We start from the raw sequence: 21,458 nt of genomic DNA on the forward strand, positions 1-21,458 counted from the left end.
AACAAATTTAGTGGAATAAAAATAAATAATTAAATGATAAAAAGACGAAGAGCAATTTCTTTTAGCACTGACCAGGCATGATTATGGTTCGATTTTAAAAATTTAAATCGAATCGGTCAAAATCGATACTAAATCGTGATCAATAGTTTTCGACTCCAAACTGTAATTGAAACCATGTGTTTACAGTCCAATTCGGTTCTTCATTTTTTTTAAAATGAAATTAACGATTTTGGTTTGAAATCGGCGATTCTAGTTTGAACGCATGCAAAAAATGTTTCCAAAAAACTTCTTTTTTATATATTTTTACAATAAATTTAAGACATTTTATTAATTTGATTTAGTATTTTTAAATAGTATTATCATTTATTATTATTATTATTATTATTTATTCAAGCTATAAAACCGAAACAAAAATTAAAAAATTTGAAAAAATTTATCTATTTTCAATTTTAAATAATAAAAATAGAATCAAAATCATCTGTACTAAAACCATCAATTTTAAAACCATTTAAGCGGTCAACCTACGTGGTAAAAGAAGGGGATAATTTCGATATATAACAGTAAGAAATTGAAGTCTTAAATTAGTAAATTCTTGTATTGTAAGTTACAAACTTTTTTTTTTTTTTTTTTCAAAGAAAAAAGAAGGTACTTCGTCAATTAGGAAAACAGTTCAAGAATGAAGTAGAAATCACAATATTATATTTTCGTATAAATTAAATCAACTATAAATATATATAAAAAATAATAATCTAATAGAAAATTTGAAAGATGGGATGGAATTGACAGAATAAATAATTAATTCACTCAATTTACTGGCGGTTTTATAACCACCGTTAAATTTTTTTAATTTTCATCGAGTTTCATCAAATTAGCTTTAAACTCAAAAGGCACAGAATTAGTGAACTGTATATATATATTTTTAACTTTTGTGTATGTACTTTTTTTTTTTTTCTATTTTAGTACCTGAACTTGTCTCTTGCTGATATGGACAATTTGAATTCACAGACATCTATGTGTCCGCTTATATGGACTGACATTTTTTTCCATATAGACTGACTGAGTGACAAAATTAATGAAATAACTCATTTACCCCAATTTAATAGCACCTCAAACACTTTTTTCCCCAAAAAAACTAACCTAAATCACGATTCAAGGCAAAGCCTCCCTTTTTTTTCTTTCTCCCCCGCTCTTCTTCTGTTCTTCTATGGCAAAGGCATGTCCTTAGCTCGAGAAGGCTCACTTGAAGCGACGACCATGACGGATGATGATTTTGTGCTGCTTGCGGAGTCATTTTTTGGGATTTAAGGAGTTTGTCCTAGTGTGTTGTGATGGGTTTGGCACTAGTGGACTTGTTGTGTTTGCTAGTAGAAGCAAGTGTATGGGTTTTTCATTTTATACTAATACGTGTTTATATAAATTGTAGTTTATGTTAGTAATGGTAAAGTAGATCTAATTATAGTGTTGGCTTTTTTCGGAAAGTTTGAAACTTTTCTGGGTTTTATTTTATTTTGGTTTTTGTTTGTAATTATGTGCTAAAGTCTAAGTTGAAGAATTTGATTAGCATAATAATTTTCTAGGTTCTCATTCGTAGGAGGCATGTTTAGATTCGTGTTGTAGTTTGAAACTGATAAAAAGTTTATTCATTGAGATTGGAATGGTTGGTTCTGATTTTTTTTTTTTTTTTTTTTTTTTTTTTTTTTTTTTTTTTTTTGCATTTTGATTTAGGTTAGAGTTTTGGGAAAAGGTATTTAGGCGTAATAAATTGAGATAAATAGGCAATTTCATTAATTTTACCATACTGTCGGCCTACATAAAAGAAATGTCAATTCATATAAGCGGACATATAAGTAAATGTTGGTTCAATTTAGTCCTATTAGACATTCCGATTATCCATATCAGTAGAGACACTAAATTAAAAAAAAAAAATACAAATTTAAACACTCAATTATCACAATTTTCAATTCAGACACCAAAATAGAAAAAAAATACAAGTAGAAGCACAAAAATAAGATTATCCCAATTAGTAATGGATGCAAAATTTTATTTTAAATTTTACTTATTGTTTGTTAGAAATCTCGGCCCATAAACCCAATGTGTTATCGAAAATGTTGAAAGTGTAGAAGCCCACTTTAAGGATATCCAGAATTTAGATTTGGGTTGGCCTTTCTATAATGAAATTTGAAGGGCTAGCCAACTACCAAACGATGTCGTAGTTAAATTGAACTGAAGAAATTGGCTTACGTATGCAGATTATGTATTCTCTCGTGTTATTTAATATTTTAATAAAAATTTTATATTGCAACTAAATAACATAACATAAGTTTTTGGAGAATACTTTCAAATTAGCAATAGGTTATTTTTCTGAAACAAATGAACAATAATAAAAATATTTTCAAATTTTTGTGTGAACATAAATATACAAAGCTAAGAAAATTCAAATCCAATTTCAAACTTGATTCCTGATTTATATTTAATATTGATTTTGGATAATTTTTCTTTAATTCCTGATTTGATGAAATTAATCATTTCATTCCTTTATTTGGAAAATAGATTAATAAATCCATATGTTTTTAATAAATGTAAGGGATTATCAAATCCATCTATTTTTAAAAAATTCAATTCTCACTTTGTGATTGTAATATTTGCAGGAAATGCAATCTGACTTGATTTCATTCATTACTTGCATAATTGCTTAACTTTTTTTTTTTTTTTCGTTTTCTAATACCAAGTGAAGTTATAGATTTAAAAAGTTAATTTCGCTCCATTTATTATTAACGAATTCAAAATGTAAAATGTATTTACAAATGAACTGTAAATAGAATTAATTTGTAAATGAATTTTTGATGTTTAGAATAAATTTAAAATTTAAAATTCATTTATCATATTGTGGTGAGGTGGAAGAGGATACAAATAAGCAATATTTTGCTTTGTTAGATAATTTTTCATTTTCTCAAGTTTCTTTATGTTAGTAGAACTTGTAACAAGGTAAGTATGCTTTTTTAGCTTATCTAGATGAGCAAATTTGATTGAGGAAATTCCTCAATCTTTTGACATAATTGTAAGAATTAAGCTAGCCTTTTCTGTTTTTCTATGATATATATTTATCCACCTTTTTTCTTAAAAAATAAAAATAAAGATATAGTTACATTTATTTCTTAAAATACTCTGACTATAATAATTTTAGAAGGCTTGACACCACTCTCCGCCTCATCAGACTGCTTTCCTAAGTTAGACTGTCATAGGCCTTCCAACTTATGATTGATTCGTCTTGAACTATATATCTACTGAAGGGGTTCAACTCTAATACCATTTATGATGCCTTAGTTCTAACCACTAGAGGAATCGTCCACTTTAGTGATTTTGTCTCGTACATGAAATGAAGAATTTTTTATAAAATCACCTATTCTATGATTTTTTTAAAAAATATACGCTAACTGGAGTTTTTCCAACTTTCCCTACCTTCTACCAAAAAATTAGTATTTCAAAACTTTGACTTTTTGTATTTGAAAACTTTCTCTTTAAATTTATTCACATTTAATATAATAAATAAATATAAATATATAAATGCATAGAGAAATGAATGAATCTAGATATAGACATGCTTCAATCAAAAAAATAAAAAAAATATAAAAAATTTAAATATTCGTAAATTTAAAAATTTAAAGCAATAAAGAACGATGTGGTGCAAATTGAAGTAAATGTAATCTTCTGTAATCCTTCACCAATGAAATGAACTATTTCCTGTTTTGGGTTCAATTTTCATATTCTAATGTGTGTTTATATATATATATATATATATATATATATATATATGTAAAATGAATCTGCACTTTGTCCGCAAGCTCTATAACTAATTATAATAACAAAATGAAAGCTATATTTAGTAGTTTTCAAGCTTCCAATTTTATAAAATTTGACTTTTAATTTTCCGAAATATGACTACTAAACTACATTTGCTGCGTTTGATTCACAGACTTCGATATGTATGTAAATTACTATATTACCACAATAGTAATCTCCACGCTCTTCAAATATATATAATCATGTCCTCATTTTTTTCGTGTTTTTAAATTTTTAAAATTCTATCTATTAAGTAATATAATTATAAATTAAATTTCACGAGTTTTTCATATATTTTTTTACGTAAACAAATCATCATCATTATATATATATATATATATATATATATATATAAATGAGAAATATTATGTTTTTCTATATATTGATATGACACTTTCTTATGAAAGTGAAACTCCTAATATTTGAGTATTGTGATTTATCTTTCTTTGAATTTTTTGAGTGTTTTTTTTATTCATTTTTTCTCTCCCATTATTTACTTTCAATAATTGATTGTCTTTTCATTTTATGAGTTTTAAATTCATTTAATTATGGCAATATAACAAATTTAAATATTTCAATTATATTTTTTAGATTTTCATTATTTACATATGCTATTAGTTTTAATTATATTTTTTTATTAATTTTTAAATTCAAATCAAATATGCTATTTATTTTTTTGGTAGAAATCAAATATATGATAGAAAAACAATACAATGTCTAAATCTTTAAATTTTCATAATTTACAAATATAAAATTTTTATTTTTATGTAATCTAAACTTCAAATCAAATATAGTATGTTTAAAACTTTAATAATTTGAAAAATGTTCAAAAACCATGTGTTTCAAAATACACATTATTTTTAGTTTGTTTGGTAATGATTTTTAATATTTGAGTAAATTATTAGGTATAAATTTTGGTTTTTTTCTCACGATAAGTAACCTATCAATGTTCGAGAATATCTCATATAGTTTAAAAATAATAAGATAAGATGATGAGTAATATTCTTCTTTTTTTTTTTTCTTTTTCTTTTGATTTTCAGTTTGTTATTAATTATAAAGATACAAATTTAGTTTTTTTTTTCTTATGATAAGTTGAGTATTTTCAAATCGATAATATTTGAGATCTTTAAATTCAATTTATTGTTTGTATGACTATATCGAATTTATCATGAAAAAAGTTACTGAATTTATCATGAAAAGGGCTACCTACGTGGTTTTTCTTATTTTAATTTAAAATTCAAAGAATTTGGTTGACGTTAAATTAGTGGTTTTAGCTTTTAACTTTTTTTTTTTGGCTGATTGGGAATTCGAATATTTATATATCGTAATATATAAACAGAAAGTTTAAGATTTTTTTTTGTTTCACTATTCTATTTTTTCTCTTTTTTTTTTATTTTTAAATTTCTTTTTATTGTTGGAAGCTTAAATTAATTCTTTATTTTAACTTCTTTAATTTATTGTCGATTGAAAGAAGAATATTGTGTTATTTCATCACTTTGTTTGAGTCATTTACTTGGTTTTATTTTTTCATTTTATATTTTGCTTAGTTTAGATTTATTTTTGCAGGGATTTAAGTGTGTGCAATTTTAAAGGATTTATTTTTAGGCAATTAGATAAATCTATACAAAAAATAAAGTTGTTATATTATTTTAAATACCTACAAGACTTTATATCTAATTTCAGTCACTTTTTTCCTAAAAAAATAAATTTCTATAATTTATTCAACATATATATCTTATATTTGAAATGAAAAAAATAATTATTATATAATCGTGCGAAGTATGGAGAACCATCTAGTTATTAAATAATCAAGAATAATAATTTGCAAATTGAAACCATAAGGATGGAATTATCAATTAGCTGGAAAATCACATCATTATAATTAAAAAGATATCTAAACAGTTATGATGATAAATGTGTACCTAGGAGCTTAATTTCTAAAGCATGCATAGATGCATTTATTTATTTATGAGAGGAAAAAAATAAATAAAAGAGTGTTAAATATCGTAAACAAGGAAAATTTGACAAGATAATAACACGTGTAGTGATGGTGAGCTAAGTTGCGAAAAGACAGTCAAACGGTTGGGCACACGTGTGAGTATGTGATCGAAGTGGGAAAAATATTCAGATTTCTTGTCAAGAGTATGAATGACAACTTCTAACACATAGATGGCAATAATGTTGATAAATGGGAAATGAGTGGCAATAAAGTCATTGTACCTTCAATAGCGAAATGTGTCTAGATGAACACTTGGACACACGTGACATGACCCGCCCTTTAGACATACATATACAGTAATTTATCAAAAAACGTAAAAACACAACGTAATTACAGCAAATTTTGCTTTTGCTTGTTAGGCAAAGTTTGAGGTGACGTGTCTAGATTGCTTTTCATATATAAGCAATCATACTCTCCTATTTTTCCTTGCTTTCCCTCATTTTGCAGGAAGCCAAAATGGGTTCCCATTGTCTTTCCCTTCACCTCCGTTCCTGAGCCCTTCTTACTACATTTACGGCTTGATCATTGGCTCTTTCTCTCTCAACAAGGCGAATTCGGCTCATCACAAAATTGTAAGTTCATTCCGACCTATTCTAAATTTTCTTTTCTCTTCTTTTCTCTAAATTTATGAAATTGTCGACGTAGATTGCTGTGGAATCAATATTTCTTTTGTCGTGCTTTGTTTTGATTGGTAAAAATGGCTATATGAAAATTTTGACATTTAAACTCTTAAAATCTAGAATAAAAAGTATATAGATAGGCTTTCTCAATCTCAATCTCAATCTGTGTACAGTACGTTTATGAGTTATTAATTAATTATTTATTTATTTCTTATAAACTATTATTTAATACATGTATCTGCCTATCTGGTGTTATGGCTTAATCTCCTTTTAAAATTACTTTTAGATAAAAATAATTTTCCTTAGAGCATCTGACGTTAATAGAACTTTGGTGAAAACCTGGTTAGAGTAGAATGATTGGCATGCATAATCGCAAAAAATCAAATTTATTATGCAGATTTTGTTTTACTAATGTGAAACATATACAAATTTAAAATCTAAAGCTGCTTTTCTAAATTGTAACGAATTGCTTGATTGTATTCCTTCTGTTTTCTCATTTTGATTAGTTAAGTCAATTACCTGCATCTTCGAATTATTAATGCTTTTTGATTTTGATTGAAAACCCATATTTTGTATTCCCTTTTTGGTTGTAGCTTGTTCTCCAAAGCTTAAGATGTCGGCCACAGCTGGAAGGGTTCTCATGCCTGCAAACAACGGGGTTCGTAGCAGTGCTGATCTCCAGACCCATTGTATATGGCAAAATGTAATTGGTTATGAACCATATGCACCTGTTAAGGATGACTCCAAAAGTTCTTCCCAACACGGGTCCTCAAATGTTGAACCTACCTCTGTTAATGCTTGTGCCAACTTCCAAGGTCTCCTAGCTCTTGCCCATATCACAAATTCCAATCCTGATGAGGCCTGTGGTGCTTGCAGGAAAGGCAATTGTGTTGGGTATCTTGGTCTTCAGTGTAGAAACTTTTTGAGTGTTGGGGACCCAGAAGTAGTTCAGGCTGCAGTTTTGTCTGTGTGGGAAAAAATAAAGGAAAATGGAAAGATTATGGTTATCAGGAATGATGCTACTGAGGAAGTGGAAGACAAGATTGATACTACAGATTTTGAGGTTGATTCAGATATCGAAGGGATTCTAGCTAGAAGATCTGGCAAAAAGAGCAGTTTGAAGGCAAGGTCATCTAGGAAGGACAAGAATTCTAATGAAGTTTTGTTGGATTCTAATTCTGGAGAGAGGAAGAAAAGAGGAAGGTCAAAGAAAAGGAGGAGTGAGAAGAGGAGGACAAATGATTCTGAGGATGAAGGTGAAAGGAAAAGGAGGGAGACTAGGGGAAAGAGGGATGAGTCTTCTGAGGAAAAGAGCGAGCAGCAGCAACATACGAGGAAGAGTAGGAAAGAGAAGAGGGGTAGAAGAAGTCATAGATATTCTAATGAGTCTGATTCAGATGGATCAGATGACTCTGGCTTAAGGCACAGCCAGAGAAGCAGGAAGCCAACATTGACATCTAATTCTAATGTGTGCGTCTCAAATGAACCACGGGTTGGGAGGGCTGCAAAGCGGTCTGAGAAGAGGAGCAAGAACCATCATGAGGAGATTGAGTGAGCACTTGCTAGTGAAGGTAAAGATTCGAGTTCCTAGTTGGATTTCTTACCGATGCATAAATATGCTTGGATAATTTTAACTACACATCTTGTTTGGTGCTGATTATTGATTGTATTCCTTATGAAATGGAGATACCTGGTTGTTGCATATTATAGGGCCAAATGCACAAATTCACCTCTGTATTTATCATAAAAAACTGTGTCATGCTGAATTTTTACTTTGACCTATTAAACACATCAAATCAATTATTTTGCATATAAGAATTGTTGTTAATTTGGAGAAGTTTACAATGTTATTAAAATTTGTAATTTTAGGGGGTACAACAAGCCTTCCATAAAGTTTAGGGTGACACGAGATGTTTTGTGATAAGTATAAGGATGAATTTATATATTTAGCCCATATTAGATAAAAATCATGATTTTGGCACTTGATGGGAGAGGTTAGTTAAGGATTTTTTTACCCTCAACAATGCCATATCATTCTTTATGCGGACACCATAAGACTTTTGCTCTGTGTAGAAATGGAAGGCTAAGTGAATAGGGGAAGAGGTAGAGTTGGTATTGGGGATGGGAGTCAACAGAGATATCAACTTTCGTTATCAAGAAGATAATTTTTCAGCATCGGTAAAATTGTTAACCAACTGAGATTTTATTTTTGCCACTTGTCATGTAGAGTATCACATTGGACCATCCTTGTATAATCTATGATTTAAAAGATTTTTATTCATTAGTTTTGTCATCTGATTGGTGTTTTTGCGCAGTATATGCTGCAGAAAAGTTAATTTTTAGCATCTGTAATGTATCATTGTCTTTTCATCTTTAAAAACCGAGTAAGGGCATGTTGTGAGAGTAATGGTATTCTTCAATTGTCAATTTCTTTGTTGAAAGATTATTCTTGTATCTCTTACTTGGATTTGAGAGAGACGAAAGCCTTTCCATTCATGAAAGGCTTTCTATGCTTTCTCAGGTTTAACATCTCATTTAGATGAAATTACCTAGACAAAGTGGCAAAAGTGAGTGGAGATAAGAAAAGATGGTTGGATATGTAAATAGTATACTTTTGTTAAGGAAAAGAATTATAATGATATTTTCCCCTTTAATATCTATTTGAACATGCTAAATAATTGATTTTAAAATAAAAATTGTTTGTAAAGATGATATTAAGATTGCCTGACTTATTTTGGATTGAAAATTTTGTTTTTTCTTTTGCAGGGATTTGGAGAAGTTTGATTATATCCAGAGCTCCATATCAGAGGTTTCTTTTGCAGCTTGATCTTCTCTAAGAGCAATTTTAAACTCGTTTATGTTGTAAGGCAGTTCTTTCTCTTTCTGTTTCGCTTGAAAGAAAATGTTGGGAGCATTATAAATAAAGATTTAGAGCATTATAAATAGCCATCATAAATACTGAAGTATTTGTATCTGAGCTATTATCTCTTGGTGAACTAAATCATGTGGTTAAACTGAGCTTTCAATCAATCTGGAAAGTTGTGTTATGAAATTTAAATTTTATCCCTAGAATAATTCATTTTATAAACAAGGTTGCTGCCATTTTTTTTTTTTTTTTTGGATACATGGAAGGCTCAATGGATCGGAATAATATTAGGGGTTGCAGAATATGGACAGTCTTTCCCTTCGAATAATATTCATTAAATTGATAATAACTTTCCTACATCTTCTACAAGAGGTAAGAACACCGATCAACCAACCAGACCACACCTGATTTGTAAGGTTGCTGCCATTTGGTTTGGTTTTTGGAAACTAGTGCTTAGGGCTGAGCATTTGCTTAATTTAGCTAAAATTGAATTTAACTAAATGAATAAATAAGATTTTTACATATAAAAAAGTCAAATCAAACCAAAATGAATTTCAGTTTTGTCTTAATTTTTAGATTAAATTAGTTTGATTTTTAGGATTTTGAAGTTTTCGGTTTTGCCTAATGAAAGTTGAACATGAAAATTTTGATTTTTTTTTTTCAATGAAAACCAAAATCAAACTGAATTTTTAAAATCAAATAGAATTGAATTGAATTGACTAGATCAATTTAATTTGTTCGTTTTTGCTTATTTTGTTTAATGTTATCATACGAGGGTGTATGATATAGCAAAATTTGAAAGCTATCCGTATCCCTAATGCTTAGAAATTATAGATTGAGGTACATAAAATCTCATGTCAGGCAAAATAGAAAACTCATGCAATCGAAAACCATGACCCACCCTTCCCTCGAAGGAATTAGAGATTTCAACTTCCCACTCTTATTGAAGAATAGAAGGAAAATCTCAGATTTAGAGATAATAAAAAAGCGAGCATTATCCTATCTGATCGGAGAAAATCGTCGGAAAAAAAAATGTGAAGAGGGACAGTAGATCTTTCTCGTGAAACGCGGTCAAAGAACAGAGAAAATAAAGCTTAATTCGAAGTAGCACAATAAGATCGGTCATTGTTGAGATGACGAAGGCAAAATCGCAAAATAGAGAAAAAAGAAAAAGAGGGAGGCGACTCAAAAGAGGAGAGGCGATGAAATGGATTTATGTCAAAAAAAAAAAAAAAAAAAAAAAAATCTAAGTTAGATAGACATCTTAAAAGATTTAACACATCCATGTTCAACACCGATACTTTTTACGTCAGACACTTTAAAAAATGTGTCCTATTATTTATTTTATTTTATTAATTTTGGACATATTAAGGATACATTTGAACACTTTGAACATATTTATTGGACAAATTTAAAAATTCTATTAGACTTTTAGATAAATGTATTAACAAAAATTTTAAACTTAAATATATAATTTGTTAGTTGTTAATATAAAAAAATTAAAAGATACATTAAAGAGTGAGAAAACTCTATCTTATAATTTATAATTTGTAATTGATTACATATTTATTGTTATCAAATCTAAGAACTAATTCACAATGTTGATTCAAAATCAATAATTCAGAAAGCTTATAAAAAAGAGAGTCCACAATATTATTTTTAACAAACTAAAATATGTAGAATATAGTTGTAGATTAATTTGATCTCTTTTAACTATGTGAAATTCTTGAAATTATCAATTCATTTTTAAATAAGTAAGAGATGCTGTGATTTTCAATAATATGTTACTTTTGAGAATTTTAACTAATTATTTTTTATAAGTATTATTTTTATAGTATTTTTATTGTAATTTTGATTAAAATTTCTATTACTTTTAATTTATTTAAATTAGTTTTTATGTAATATTGATATATTTTTATTTAAAAGCTTCCTTGAAACACAACTCACTTGATTTTGAGGAAAAATGCAGGGTTTTGCAAGAAATGAGGTAAAAATTCATTAAGCACGCCTGTGCTACAGTGCCCGTGCTAATCAGCACGCCCGTGCCAAGCAAGGAATCCTAAACTTAGTCAAAAGTTGCCAACCAACTTCCACCAATTTATGGAGCTAATCTTGGACAACTTTCCTCACATGCAAACCAAGGTCCAATCTATGCACATGGAAGAGACAAGATTAAGAGAAATTTAAGGCCTAATGAGAACTTTATTCCCTAAACAAGGTGGAATTTATTCCCTAAACAATGTAGAATTTCTCTTCCAAGAAATCTATATACAGAGAGGAAGGATCCCAAATCATCTCATCTTTCATCTCATATATCTCTCATTCTCTTAGTCTTGTATATAGTTTTATTTTCTTTAGAAGTTAAGTATTCAAGAGTTGTGTAAAGTTTCAAGGAAACCATCCAAGCAATTTATCACTAGTTCTTATTTCTAAACTCTTAATCTTGATTATTTCTTTCATTATTCTTATTGATTATGGAATATTTATCAAGTATTATTGAGTTTTATTTAAGTACCGTGTGTAACTAAATTCTTATACTAGGGGTTTGATGTAGCTTAATCTCTTTTCCAATTTATGCAATTAGATTTATTTTTCATTATTCAAGTTAAGATTTATTAATAAACTTAATGCTTTTAGGCAGAATTTTCCCCTAGATTGATTTATTTTAATTATCACTATCGGAAGAAGGATCTTTGATAAGAAAATGGTTAATAAAACACATGAGAATAATAACTTGATGCGGAAGCTATATGGTTTGACTCATGGGGGGTTTTTATGATTTATCAACCTTAAATTGTAAATTCATAAACAACTACATAACTTAATGATTTAATTCATATTTGATTGCGCTATTGGAAGATAGGTAATTAAATGGAATTAAAATAGCTAGCAATACATCGGAAGAGCTTGTTAGTGAATTTAGAGTTGTTTCTCCTACTTGAATAATTAAATTGATTAATGAACTAATGAAATAAATTGGAAAGAATTAAGTGAAATCAAAACCCCTAGTAGTTTCAATTCCTTGATTTCTTTTAATCATGATTTCTTTTAATCAATTTTTGTTTACTTGACTCTTGTTTATTTTACATTTATAAAACAATTCTCTCAATTATGGTTTAAATAATAATGAGATAACATAATTTTGGTACTTAGATTACAATCCTCGTGGGAACGATATCTTACTCATCATATATTACTTGTAGCGATTCGTACACTTGTGAAATAAGCTGTCAAGTTTTTGGCGCCGTTGCCGGGGATTGGCAATACCAATATCAATACGAATTATCTTGCTATTAATTTAGACATTTTGTTCTTTTTTTTTTTAATTGAAGTATTTGTTTATATTATTTGTAGTATCTTGTTTCTTTGTTTTTATCGATATTTACTTTCATTATTTTCTTGTACAATATTTTTGAGATGTTTCATCAACAAGTAGTTGCAAGTTTTATTCAACAACATTTAGAGCCATTTTATGCAGCTTGGGCAAGATTTAATGAATTATTGAAAAAATGTCCTTATCATAATTTTACTAATAAATATCTCCCTTACATATTCTATTGTGGACTAGATGAAGAGACAAAGAGTTGGATCGATAATGAATTTTCTGCAACCGGTATTCACCTTCTGGAAAGCAGCTATGAAAATGTACTTTACATGCTAAATGATATGGCAGATTTTGACTACCATTAGCATCGGGATCATTCATTGCAGGGCTGGAATCACCAATATCCTCAAAATTTTGAGTATGAAGAAGAAAAACAAAAAAATTTAGAGGATTTGATTGCTGCCCTTACTAAATCTCACATTGAATTTATGAATGAAACTCGTGAGAATTTTAAAATCCAACAAACAGCAATAAATAATTTGGAGGTACAAGCAGCAGAATTGATAACCATGGCCATTAATGGATATCGAGATGAGGAGCGTAATTCTGAGAAAACTTCATGGGAAATTGCATATTTAGAAGAAGTAAAGCCTACATGTTAAAAATGCAACTCCTTTGAAGACGAATTAAATCTCAATTTCTTGTTTTCAGATATGATTATTAATGACCATGAAAAAGGTGAGGTACAATCGGAAGGGACATTGGATGAGAACTTAAATGAAAACAAGCAGAAAGCAATATTGGTGGATGAAGAAATAATTGAGACTATTGATTTGAGCTCATCAATGGTCTTTATATATACACCACCAGAAGATCCTTTTTTCCAATAATACCACATTTAATAAATTGTGTTCTCCATGATTTAATACAGGTTTTTCCCCAAGTTCATCATTCAAAGCAAGATGTTGTTGGTATGACGAGCATAAATTTTCTCAAATTAGCCAATCTTGAGGGCATTTTCAACCAAGACCCATATGTGATACTACATGATACATACTATAGGCGAATGCCGTTATTTGATAAACTTCTCAAAAGTCGAGTTTAAAGACTTTAAACAAAACGCTAATGGGAGGCAACCCATCATTTTCTTTCTCTTCCTTTGCAAATTTTTATTTTATTTTCTTTTATTTATTTTTATTTTTACTTATATTTTTCATTTTGTTCTCCCATCCTTAAACCATTATTTTCTTTTATTTTGGTGTTTTATACTCATATTGCAGGTCCAAAAAAAAAAAAAAAAGTGCAAGAGTCAAGCTCTAGCACCTCCCAGGCCGTGCTATCCAGCACCCCCGTGCTACAGTGCATGCCCTGGCCCGTGCTAGCCTCTAACTCTTGGAGTGGAGAAAGCACGCCTGTGCTACAGTGCCGTGCTACAGCTATACAGCCCGTGCTACAGTGGCACGCCCGTGCTACAGTGCACGCCCTGGCCCGTTCTAGCTTCTGACTCTTGGAGTGGAGAAAGCACGCCTGTGCTACAGTGCCCGTGCTACAGTGCATGCTTCCTTTCCATTTTTATTATTTTTTTTTTAGATTTTTTTCTTAACAATTATGCCTATATAATAATTATTATTATTATTATTATTATTATTATTATTGTGTTATGTTGTTCTTTCCCATTTTCAAAATTTAGCCATTGGAACCATGCCTGTTGTTTTTCTGTCTTTTATTGTATTTTTCAATACAATGGTGGTAAGGTGTTCTCAACTTTATTTTATTCTTATACCTTGTTTTGATGATTTATGATAAATTTGGGGAATTGATCTTATTTTTTGCACACATTGGGGACAATGTGCTAGATTAAGTTGGGGAAAGGAAAATTTTAGTTAAAATTTTATTTTATTTTTTTGTTTGTTTATTTCATTAGTTTAATATGGTTGGAATAATTGTAAGCAAATTTAAAAATTATCTTCAATTTATTAACTTGTGATGAATTTAGTTGTTCTTCGAAGTTAATTATTTTTCAGCTTAAATTTAAATTTTTAACTTAACATGTTTCTTTGATTTAACCATTTGTTTCTAAGATTATAAACATTAACTTTGTGAAAATTTATGATAAATAGATGTGTTTTAATCAAAATTTATTTAACCTTGGCATTCCTAGAACAAATTCGAATTTTCTTCAAGACAAATTTTTTTGTGCTTACATTTAGAAAGAAATGATTTAGGCATTCTTTGTTAAAAACCTTATATCTAGCTTAGACCACCTAAGAAAGTATGACCCTTGCAACCAATTTGAAGCCTATATCAAATTTTTATTGTTCACCCATATTTAATCCTAGTCATTAAACCAACTTAATTTTCTATCCTAAGTGCAATAATGTGAAATTGAAGGATTTAATTTTTATTAAAACATAGCAACAAAGGGAGAAAATTTCATTAATACTAGCAAATGAAAAAAAAAATAAAAAAATAAAAAAATAAAAAAAAAACCCATAAGAGAAGCAATTAATCAAGAATTCAAGTTTGGGGAACTTTAGCAAGAGAGAAAATATCAAAAGTGCTATGAAGATACCTTGCCAAAAATAGCTCTAATTTCAAGCTAGTAAGAGTCTTCAAAGTTAGTTCCCCTTTACAAATAAAAATTCGTTTTTAATATAAATGAAAATCCTGATATTAAACATTATTTGTACTTTTGTATACCATATTATCCTTTTCTTTACTTAGCTAAGATTATATCCTAAAACCCCATTACAACCTAAATAAAGACCTTTTGATCTTTTAAATTGTATGCATTTCAATTGTGGAGAAGAGATGACTAATTTTGCCTATGGAAATGTTGAACTTATATTTAAATCTCTTATTTAAAGGTTAAATGATTTTTGTGAAAATTCATACTCTACCTATCATAAGTTGAATAATTGTTGGTGTTAAAATCTTGTTAACTTATGTTTAAATTAAGGAATGTGTTTTATTGAAAATTGAATTTTTGCTAGAATATAATTAGCATAGGAAATACATGATTCATTCTCATGTTAATGACTTTTGATACTTATTGAAATTGTGAATAATTATTCCCTACTATATTAAGCTAGATTTCTTAGTTTTTAGTTTTGTTGCTTGAGGACAAGTAATGGTTTAAGTTTGGAGAATTTTGATAAGTATTATTTTTATAGTATTTTTATTGTAATTTTGATTAAAATTTCTATTACTTTTAATTTATTTAAATTAGTTTTTATGTAATATTGATATGTTTTTATTTAAAAGCTTCCTTGAAACACAACTCACTTGATTTTGAGGAAAAATGCAGGGTTTTGCAAGAAATGAGGTAAAAATTCATTAAGCACGCCTGTGCTACAGTGCCCGTGCTAATCAGCACGCCCGTGCTGTTATTGCGTAAGACTTCCAGAGGCGCGCACGCCCCAGACCGTGCTAACCAGCACGCCCGTGCCAAGCAGGGAATCCTAAACTTAGTCAAAAGTTGCCAACCAACTTCCACCAATTTATGGAGCTAATCTTGGACAACTTTCCTCACATGCAAACCAAGGTCCAATCTATGCACATGGAAGAGACAAGATTAAGAGAAATTTAAGGCCTAATGAGAACTTTATTTCCTAAACAAGGTGGAATTTATTCCCTAAACAATGTAGAATTTCTCTCCCAAGAAATCTATATAAAGAGAGGAAGGATCCCAAATCATCTCATCTTCCATCTCATATATCTCTCATTCTCTTAGTCTTGTACATAGTTTTATTTTCTTTAGAAGTTAAGTATTCAAGAGTTGTGTAAAGTTTCAAGGAAACCATCCAAGCAATTTATCACTAGTTCTTATTTCTAAACTCTTAATCTTGATTATTTCTTTCATTATTCTTATTGATTATGGAATATTTATCAAGTATTATTGAGTTTTATTTAAGTACCATGTGTAACTAAATTCTTATACTAGGGGTTTGATGTAGCTTAATCTCTTTTCCAATTTATGCAATTAGATTTATTTTTCATTATTCAAGTTATGATTTATTAATAAACTTAATGCTTCTAGGCAGAATTTTCCCCTAGATTGATTTATTTCAATTATCACTATCGGAAGAAGGATCTTTGATAAGAAAAGGGTTAATAAAACACATGAGAATAATAACTTGATGCGGAAGCTATATGATTTGACTCATGGGGGTTTTTTATGATTTATCAACCTTAAATTGTAAATTCATAAACAACTACATAACTTAATGATTTAATTCATATTTGATTGCGCTATTGGAAGATAGGTAATTAAATGGAATTAAAATAGCTAGCAATACATCGGAAGAGCTTGTTAGTGAATTTAGAGTTGTTTCCCCTACTTGAATAATTAAATTGATTAATGAACTAATGAAATAAATTGGAAAGAATTAAGTGAAATCAAAACCCCTAGTAGTTTCAATTCCTTGATTTCTTTTAATCAATTTTTGTTTACTTGACTCTTGTTTATTTTACATTTATAAAACAATTCTCTCAATTATCGTTTAAATAATAATGAGATAACATAATTTTGGTACTTGGATTACAATCCTCGTGGGAACGATATCTTACTCATCATATATTACTTGTAGCGATTCGTACACTTGCGAAATAAGCTGTCAATTTTGAAATAAAAAATTAAGTATTTTTTATATTTATTACTTATTTTAAATGATTATTTACTTATTTAAATTATTAATAAATTATACTTATTTGGTGTAGCTTGTCTTAAGCGCATTGGTATCGTACTTTTTCAAAAGTTATTGTGTCTCATATTCCGTATTCGTGTCTATGCAACCTAGCAAAAAATAAATAGCCTTTAATTTCATAAACTATATTAAGAACAACATACGTTCCTATGGAAGCTGCATCAACCACAAAATGTAGGAACCATTTTTGCAATAAAATCCATATCAATAAGTGAGAGAAACATTATTAGTATTTCGAGTCTCTAAGGAAAGATTCTCAGAAATAGGGGTGGCCAAATTACGCTTCTCGGAACTGGAATCGTCAGTTCCGAACTGGTGAGAATCGAAATCAGTCCGAATCAAAATTGGAACCGATGGCTTACGGTTCGATTCCGATTCCACCATTTTGGGAACCTTGAACCGACGGTTCCAAGAATCGAAACTGGAACCGGTTAGAGAACCAGCCGGTTCCAAAATGTTCTCTACTTTTTTATTTTACAATTATGCGATTTGCCAAAAAACCGGTCGAGAATCGACCGTTTTTAAAATATTCTCTACTTTTTTATTTTACAATTATGCGATTCACCGGAACCGGTCGGAGAACTGACCGTAATCGTCTGTTTTAGAACTTTTAAGGAACCGAAATCAGAACCGTTCAGTTTCAAACCGAAACCGGAACAGTCAATTTACGATTTGGTTCCAGAACTGGAACTGGCAGTTCCGGAACCATGGCCATGTCTGCTCAGAAAGGGAGAAGGCACAAAAGATAGCATAATTTGAGAAAATTGTCATAATTGCAAAAACAAGGAAATAGAAGAAATAAAAGCTTAATCTAGATTTTGAACTACTAATTAATCGAAGCTCAGTAGATGTCAAATACCCTTAATTAATAACTTAAAAGGAGTCCTTCACGCCTCTATATAAAGGACCATGCGTCGTACGTCAAAAAGACATTGTTCAAGCTCCTATTGCATTATAACTCTCCGTTTCCTCTTTCTAACTTAAACATCAAGTGTCTAAAGGTACCTACTACGATGCTTCAACTTGTCATTTCACTTATCACAATCCATTGCATGCATCGTAAAGATTAAAACTTTTTAAAAAGAAATTTTAAAATACTTTTTATTAAAACTTTCAAAAAGAAATTTTAAAATCATTTGATATATTAATAAATGTAACAAAGCATTAGATCTAACTCGAGTTGATCTAGTCAAACTCGCTTAAATTTGCTTGGTTCTGGTCAAAACCCCATCGATGTACTTGGTTAACCAACGAGATAGACTATATTTAAGTATTTATCAAAATCAAACAAGAAATTAATCAATTCATGATTCAAACAATTGAATTAGCCAGTTTAAATCGGGTTTGAAAATCGAACTAAATTAAACCATATGTATTAAAAACTAAACGGAAAATGGTTCATTCTGTTGATTTAATCAAAATTTTAATCCTACCCCAACGGCTCTTCAACTTTTAAGTTCGCCCATTAATTAAACCTTTCAATTAGTGAAACTAAATATACAATACATATTTTTCAATTACCGGATATATATTCAATAAATTGTGATACTTTATATTAATTTGTCATAATGTAAATTATCCAATTTTAACTATTTATATATAAATTTTTAAGTTGAATTATTCAATAAGTGTAATTTTATGAGTTAAAAGTATTCAAAAGTGAAAATATTTGACATATTTTTTGAGTTTTCCGGAATAAAAGTCCCATTTATATTACATTTATATTTTTAGAAATGTTTTTTCTTTTTATTTTTCACAACACCCTTATATAATAGGGTTTTTGACAAAAATAATGATCTTTAAAAAACTATTTCCCAATCTAATGCATTTTAAAACTTTAATGTTTGTCCTACCATGGAGAGAGATTATTGCACTAAAAGCACCATATCAATTGGTGATTTCAATACCGACAAACAGTAAGCAAAATGTCATTATATGAATAAATAATAATTTTTATTTTGTATTGAGATACCAATCCAATTGGTGGTTTCAATACAAAATAAAAATTTTAAATTTATAAATTGTCTTTTCACTAAAACACACAATTCATCTGGTGGTTTTAGTGCAAATATGAGATATGACTACTAGTGGGCAAAAAGTACATGAGAAAATAATATTTTGTTAAGATTCCACAAGGTTAATTAGTGATTTCAATAAAAAATATTTGTTTACTCAAAATATTAAATAAATATTTTTTCACCAAAACACTAATATGATATGGTGGTTTTGGTTCATAATTATTTCAAGTTAAGTAATAACAATATAAGTTTCCTTACACAGTTAAAAATTATCAAGAGTAATAAAATGCTTCGAGTTGAACTTGTATTATGTTAAAAATGTCTTAATAACTAATAAATGTAAAATTAATCATATTAATGTCTACCCATATGTCCTCCTGTACTACACCTTGGAGGCCTCCTATTACGACGTGGGTTTCGGCGAACTGTATATTCTTTAATGTCTTGATATTCTTCTCCATGCTAAATATTTATATTGGCACTCACGCGAGGAGTTGAACCACATTCATAGATGGTTGTTGTGGGCTATGAAATGTCAAATGAGTCTGTTGATCGAATACTATCATCATCTCAAAGACATCATTAAATGAGTGTCTAGTATGAGATGTAAATCCATCATGTGTGCTGAAAGACACTGCAGAAGTATTGAAAGCAGGTACTGTATATTGAAATGGCGTTGCCTCATGTATTTTAGAGAAAGAAATATAGGTATGATGGGTTGCCATCATTGGAGTGTAATGAGTGTTTGATGGGATTTCTAACACTGCAAATAATATATTCCACTCAGGTTATGGTGCAAAAGATGATTTGCCAGGCATATTCGCGCGACAAACTTCATAATAGTTATACGTCATAGGGAAGAGACTTGAGCTATATCGTCTACTGACAAAAAAATATTTTGAGTAAACAAATATTTTTTTTTTTATGAAAACCACTAGTTAACCTGGTGGACTCTTAACAAAATACTATTTTTCTATATACTTTTTATTCACTAATGGTCAGATCTTATATTTGCACTATTTTTCTATATACTTCTTATTCACTAATGGTTACATCTCATATTTGCACTAAAACCACAATATGGATTATTGAAAAGAAAAGACATGTTAAAATGAACTGTATATTTTAGTGAAAAGACAATTTAAAATTTTAAAATTTTTTCCTGTATTGCAACCACCAATTGGATTGGTCAACACAAAATAAAAATGATTTGTTTATTTATTAATTACTTTTTGCTAACTGCTTGTCAGTATGGATTGCTCTTTCTCTCTCTCCATATCAGGACAAACATTATATTAATAAATAGTTTTTACATGGTATTAGATTAATTGGCAAATAGTTTTTGAAGAGCATTATTTTTGTCAAAAGCCTATATAATACTTCTTGTAAACAACTAATGTTAGTTGAATTTACTAGAGAAATAGTCCTAAGATTTTTGAAATCTTACTATACTAAATATTTATTCTATTTTAAAAGTTTTAAGAAATTATTAATATACAATTTTTAGAGTCTTTAAGCACAGATGGAAAAATAAAAAAGAAATTATAATTTAACTAAATTTTATTTAAAACTGTTTGAAAACTATAATTTTGGGATGAGGTGGTATAAATTTATGAGTAGGATTTTCAATTGGGGCAATTTAACAAATGTCATATATGAGGTTTCAATTTTTACAAAATATCAAAAGAAATATAAATTAAGATAGTAATAATTTTGGCCAAAAAAATAATAGCAAAAGTACCCTTACAAGAGAGAAATGACAAGGAAACACTAAATATTTTATTTTATAGCGCCCTAATAAAAAATAAAAGGGTACAAGAAAGAAACGGCAATGACTATCGCAACAATAGCAACGATATACGATCGCTGAAATGATGGAATAAAAACAAAAAAAATTATTTATAATAAGAAACGACAGCTGAAAAATATAATTAAAAAACAAAATCAAGAAACCTTGTGAATCAAAAAAACGCAATTGTGAAAGAGAAAAAAGAATAAGAAAATGTAATAGCAGCGTAATATAATTTTAAAGACCGAAAAAGATCATTCTATTAACGGCAGCACAAAAGGAGAGAAACAAACAA

At 28.9% G+C, this 21,458-nt stretch overlaps 1 protein-coding gene across 1 annotated transcript; it reads left to right on the top strand.

Moving 5' to 3' along the window:
* The first annotated feature begins 6,276 nt into the window (after window positions 1–6,276).
* Window positions 6,277–9,517, top strand: LOC105636465 (CAX-interacting protein 4). Its single transcript, XM_012219744.4, has 3 exons — window positions 6,277–6,411; window positions 7,053–8,030; window positions 9,226–9,517. Exon 2 carries the CDS (start codon window positions 7,073–7,075, stop codon window positions 8,012–8,014), a length of 942 nt encoding a protein of 313 aa, XP_012075134.1. The 5' UTR covers window positions 6,277–6,411; window positions 7,053–7,072; the 3' UTR covers window positions 8,015–8,030; window positions 9,226–9,517.
* Window positions 9,518–21,458: the final 11,941 nt, after the last annotated feature.

The sequence above is a fragment of the Jatropha curcas genome, chromosome 8 (assembly GCF_041381405.1).
Source record: "Jatropha curcas cultivar XTBG-Jc1 chromosome 8, XTBG_Jcur_1.0, whole genome shotgun sequence".
NCBI lineage: Eukaryota > Viridiplantae > Streptophyta > Magnoliopsida > Malpighiales > Euphorbiaceae > Jatropha > Jatropha curcas.

Bases quoted from the DNA above. Each gene is read 5' to 3' on its own strand.
- LOC105636465 (XM_012219744.4), top strand. From the start codon at position 7,073: ATGTCGGCCACAGCTGGAAGGGTTCTCATGCCTGCAAACAACGGGGTT.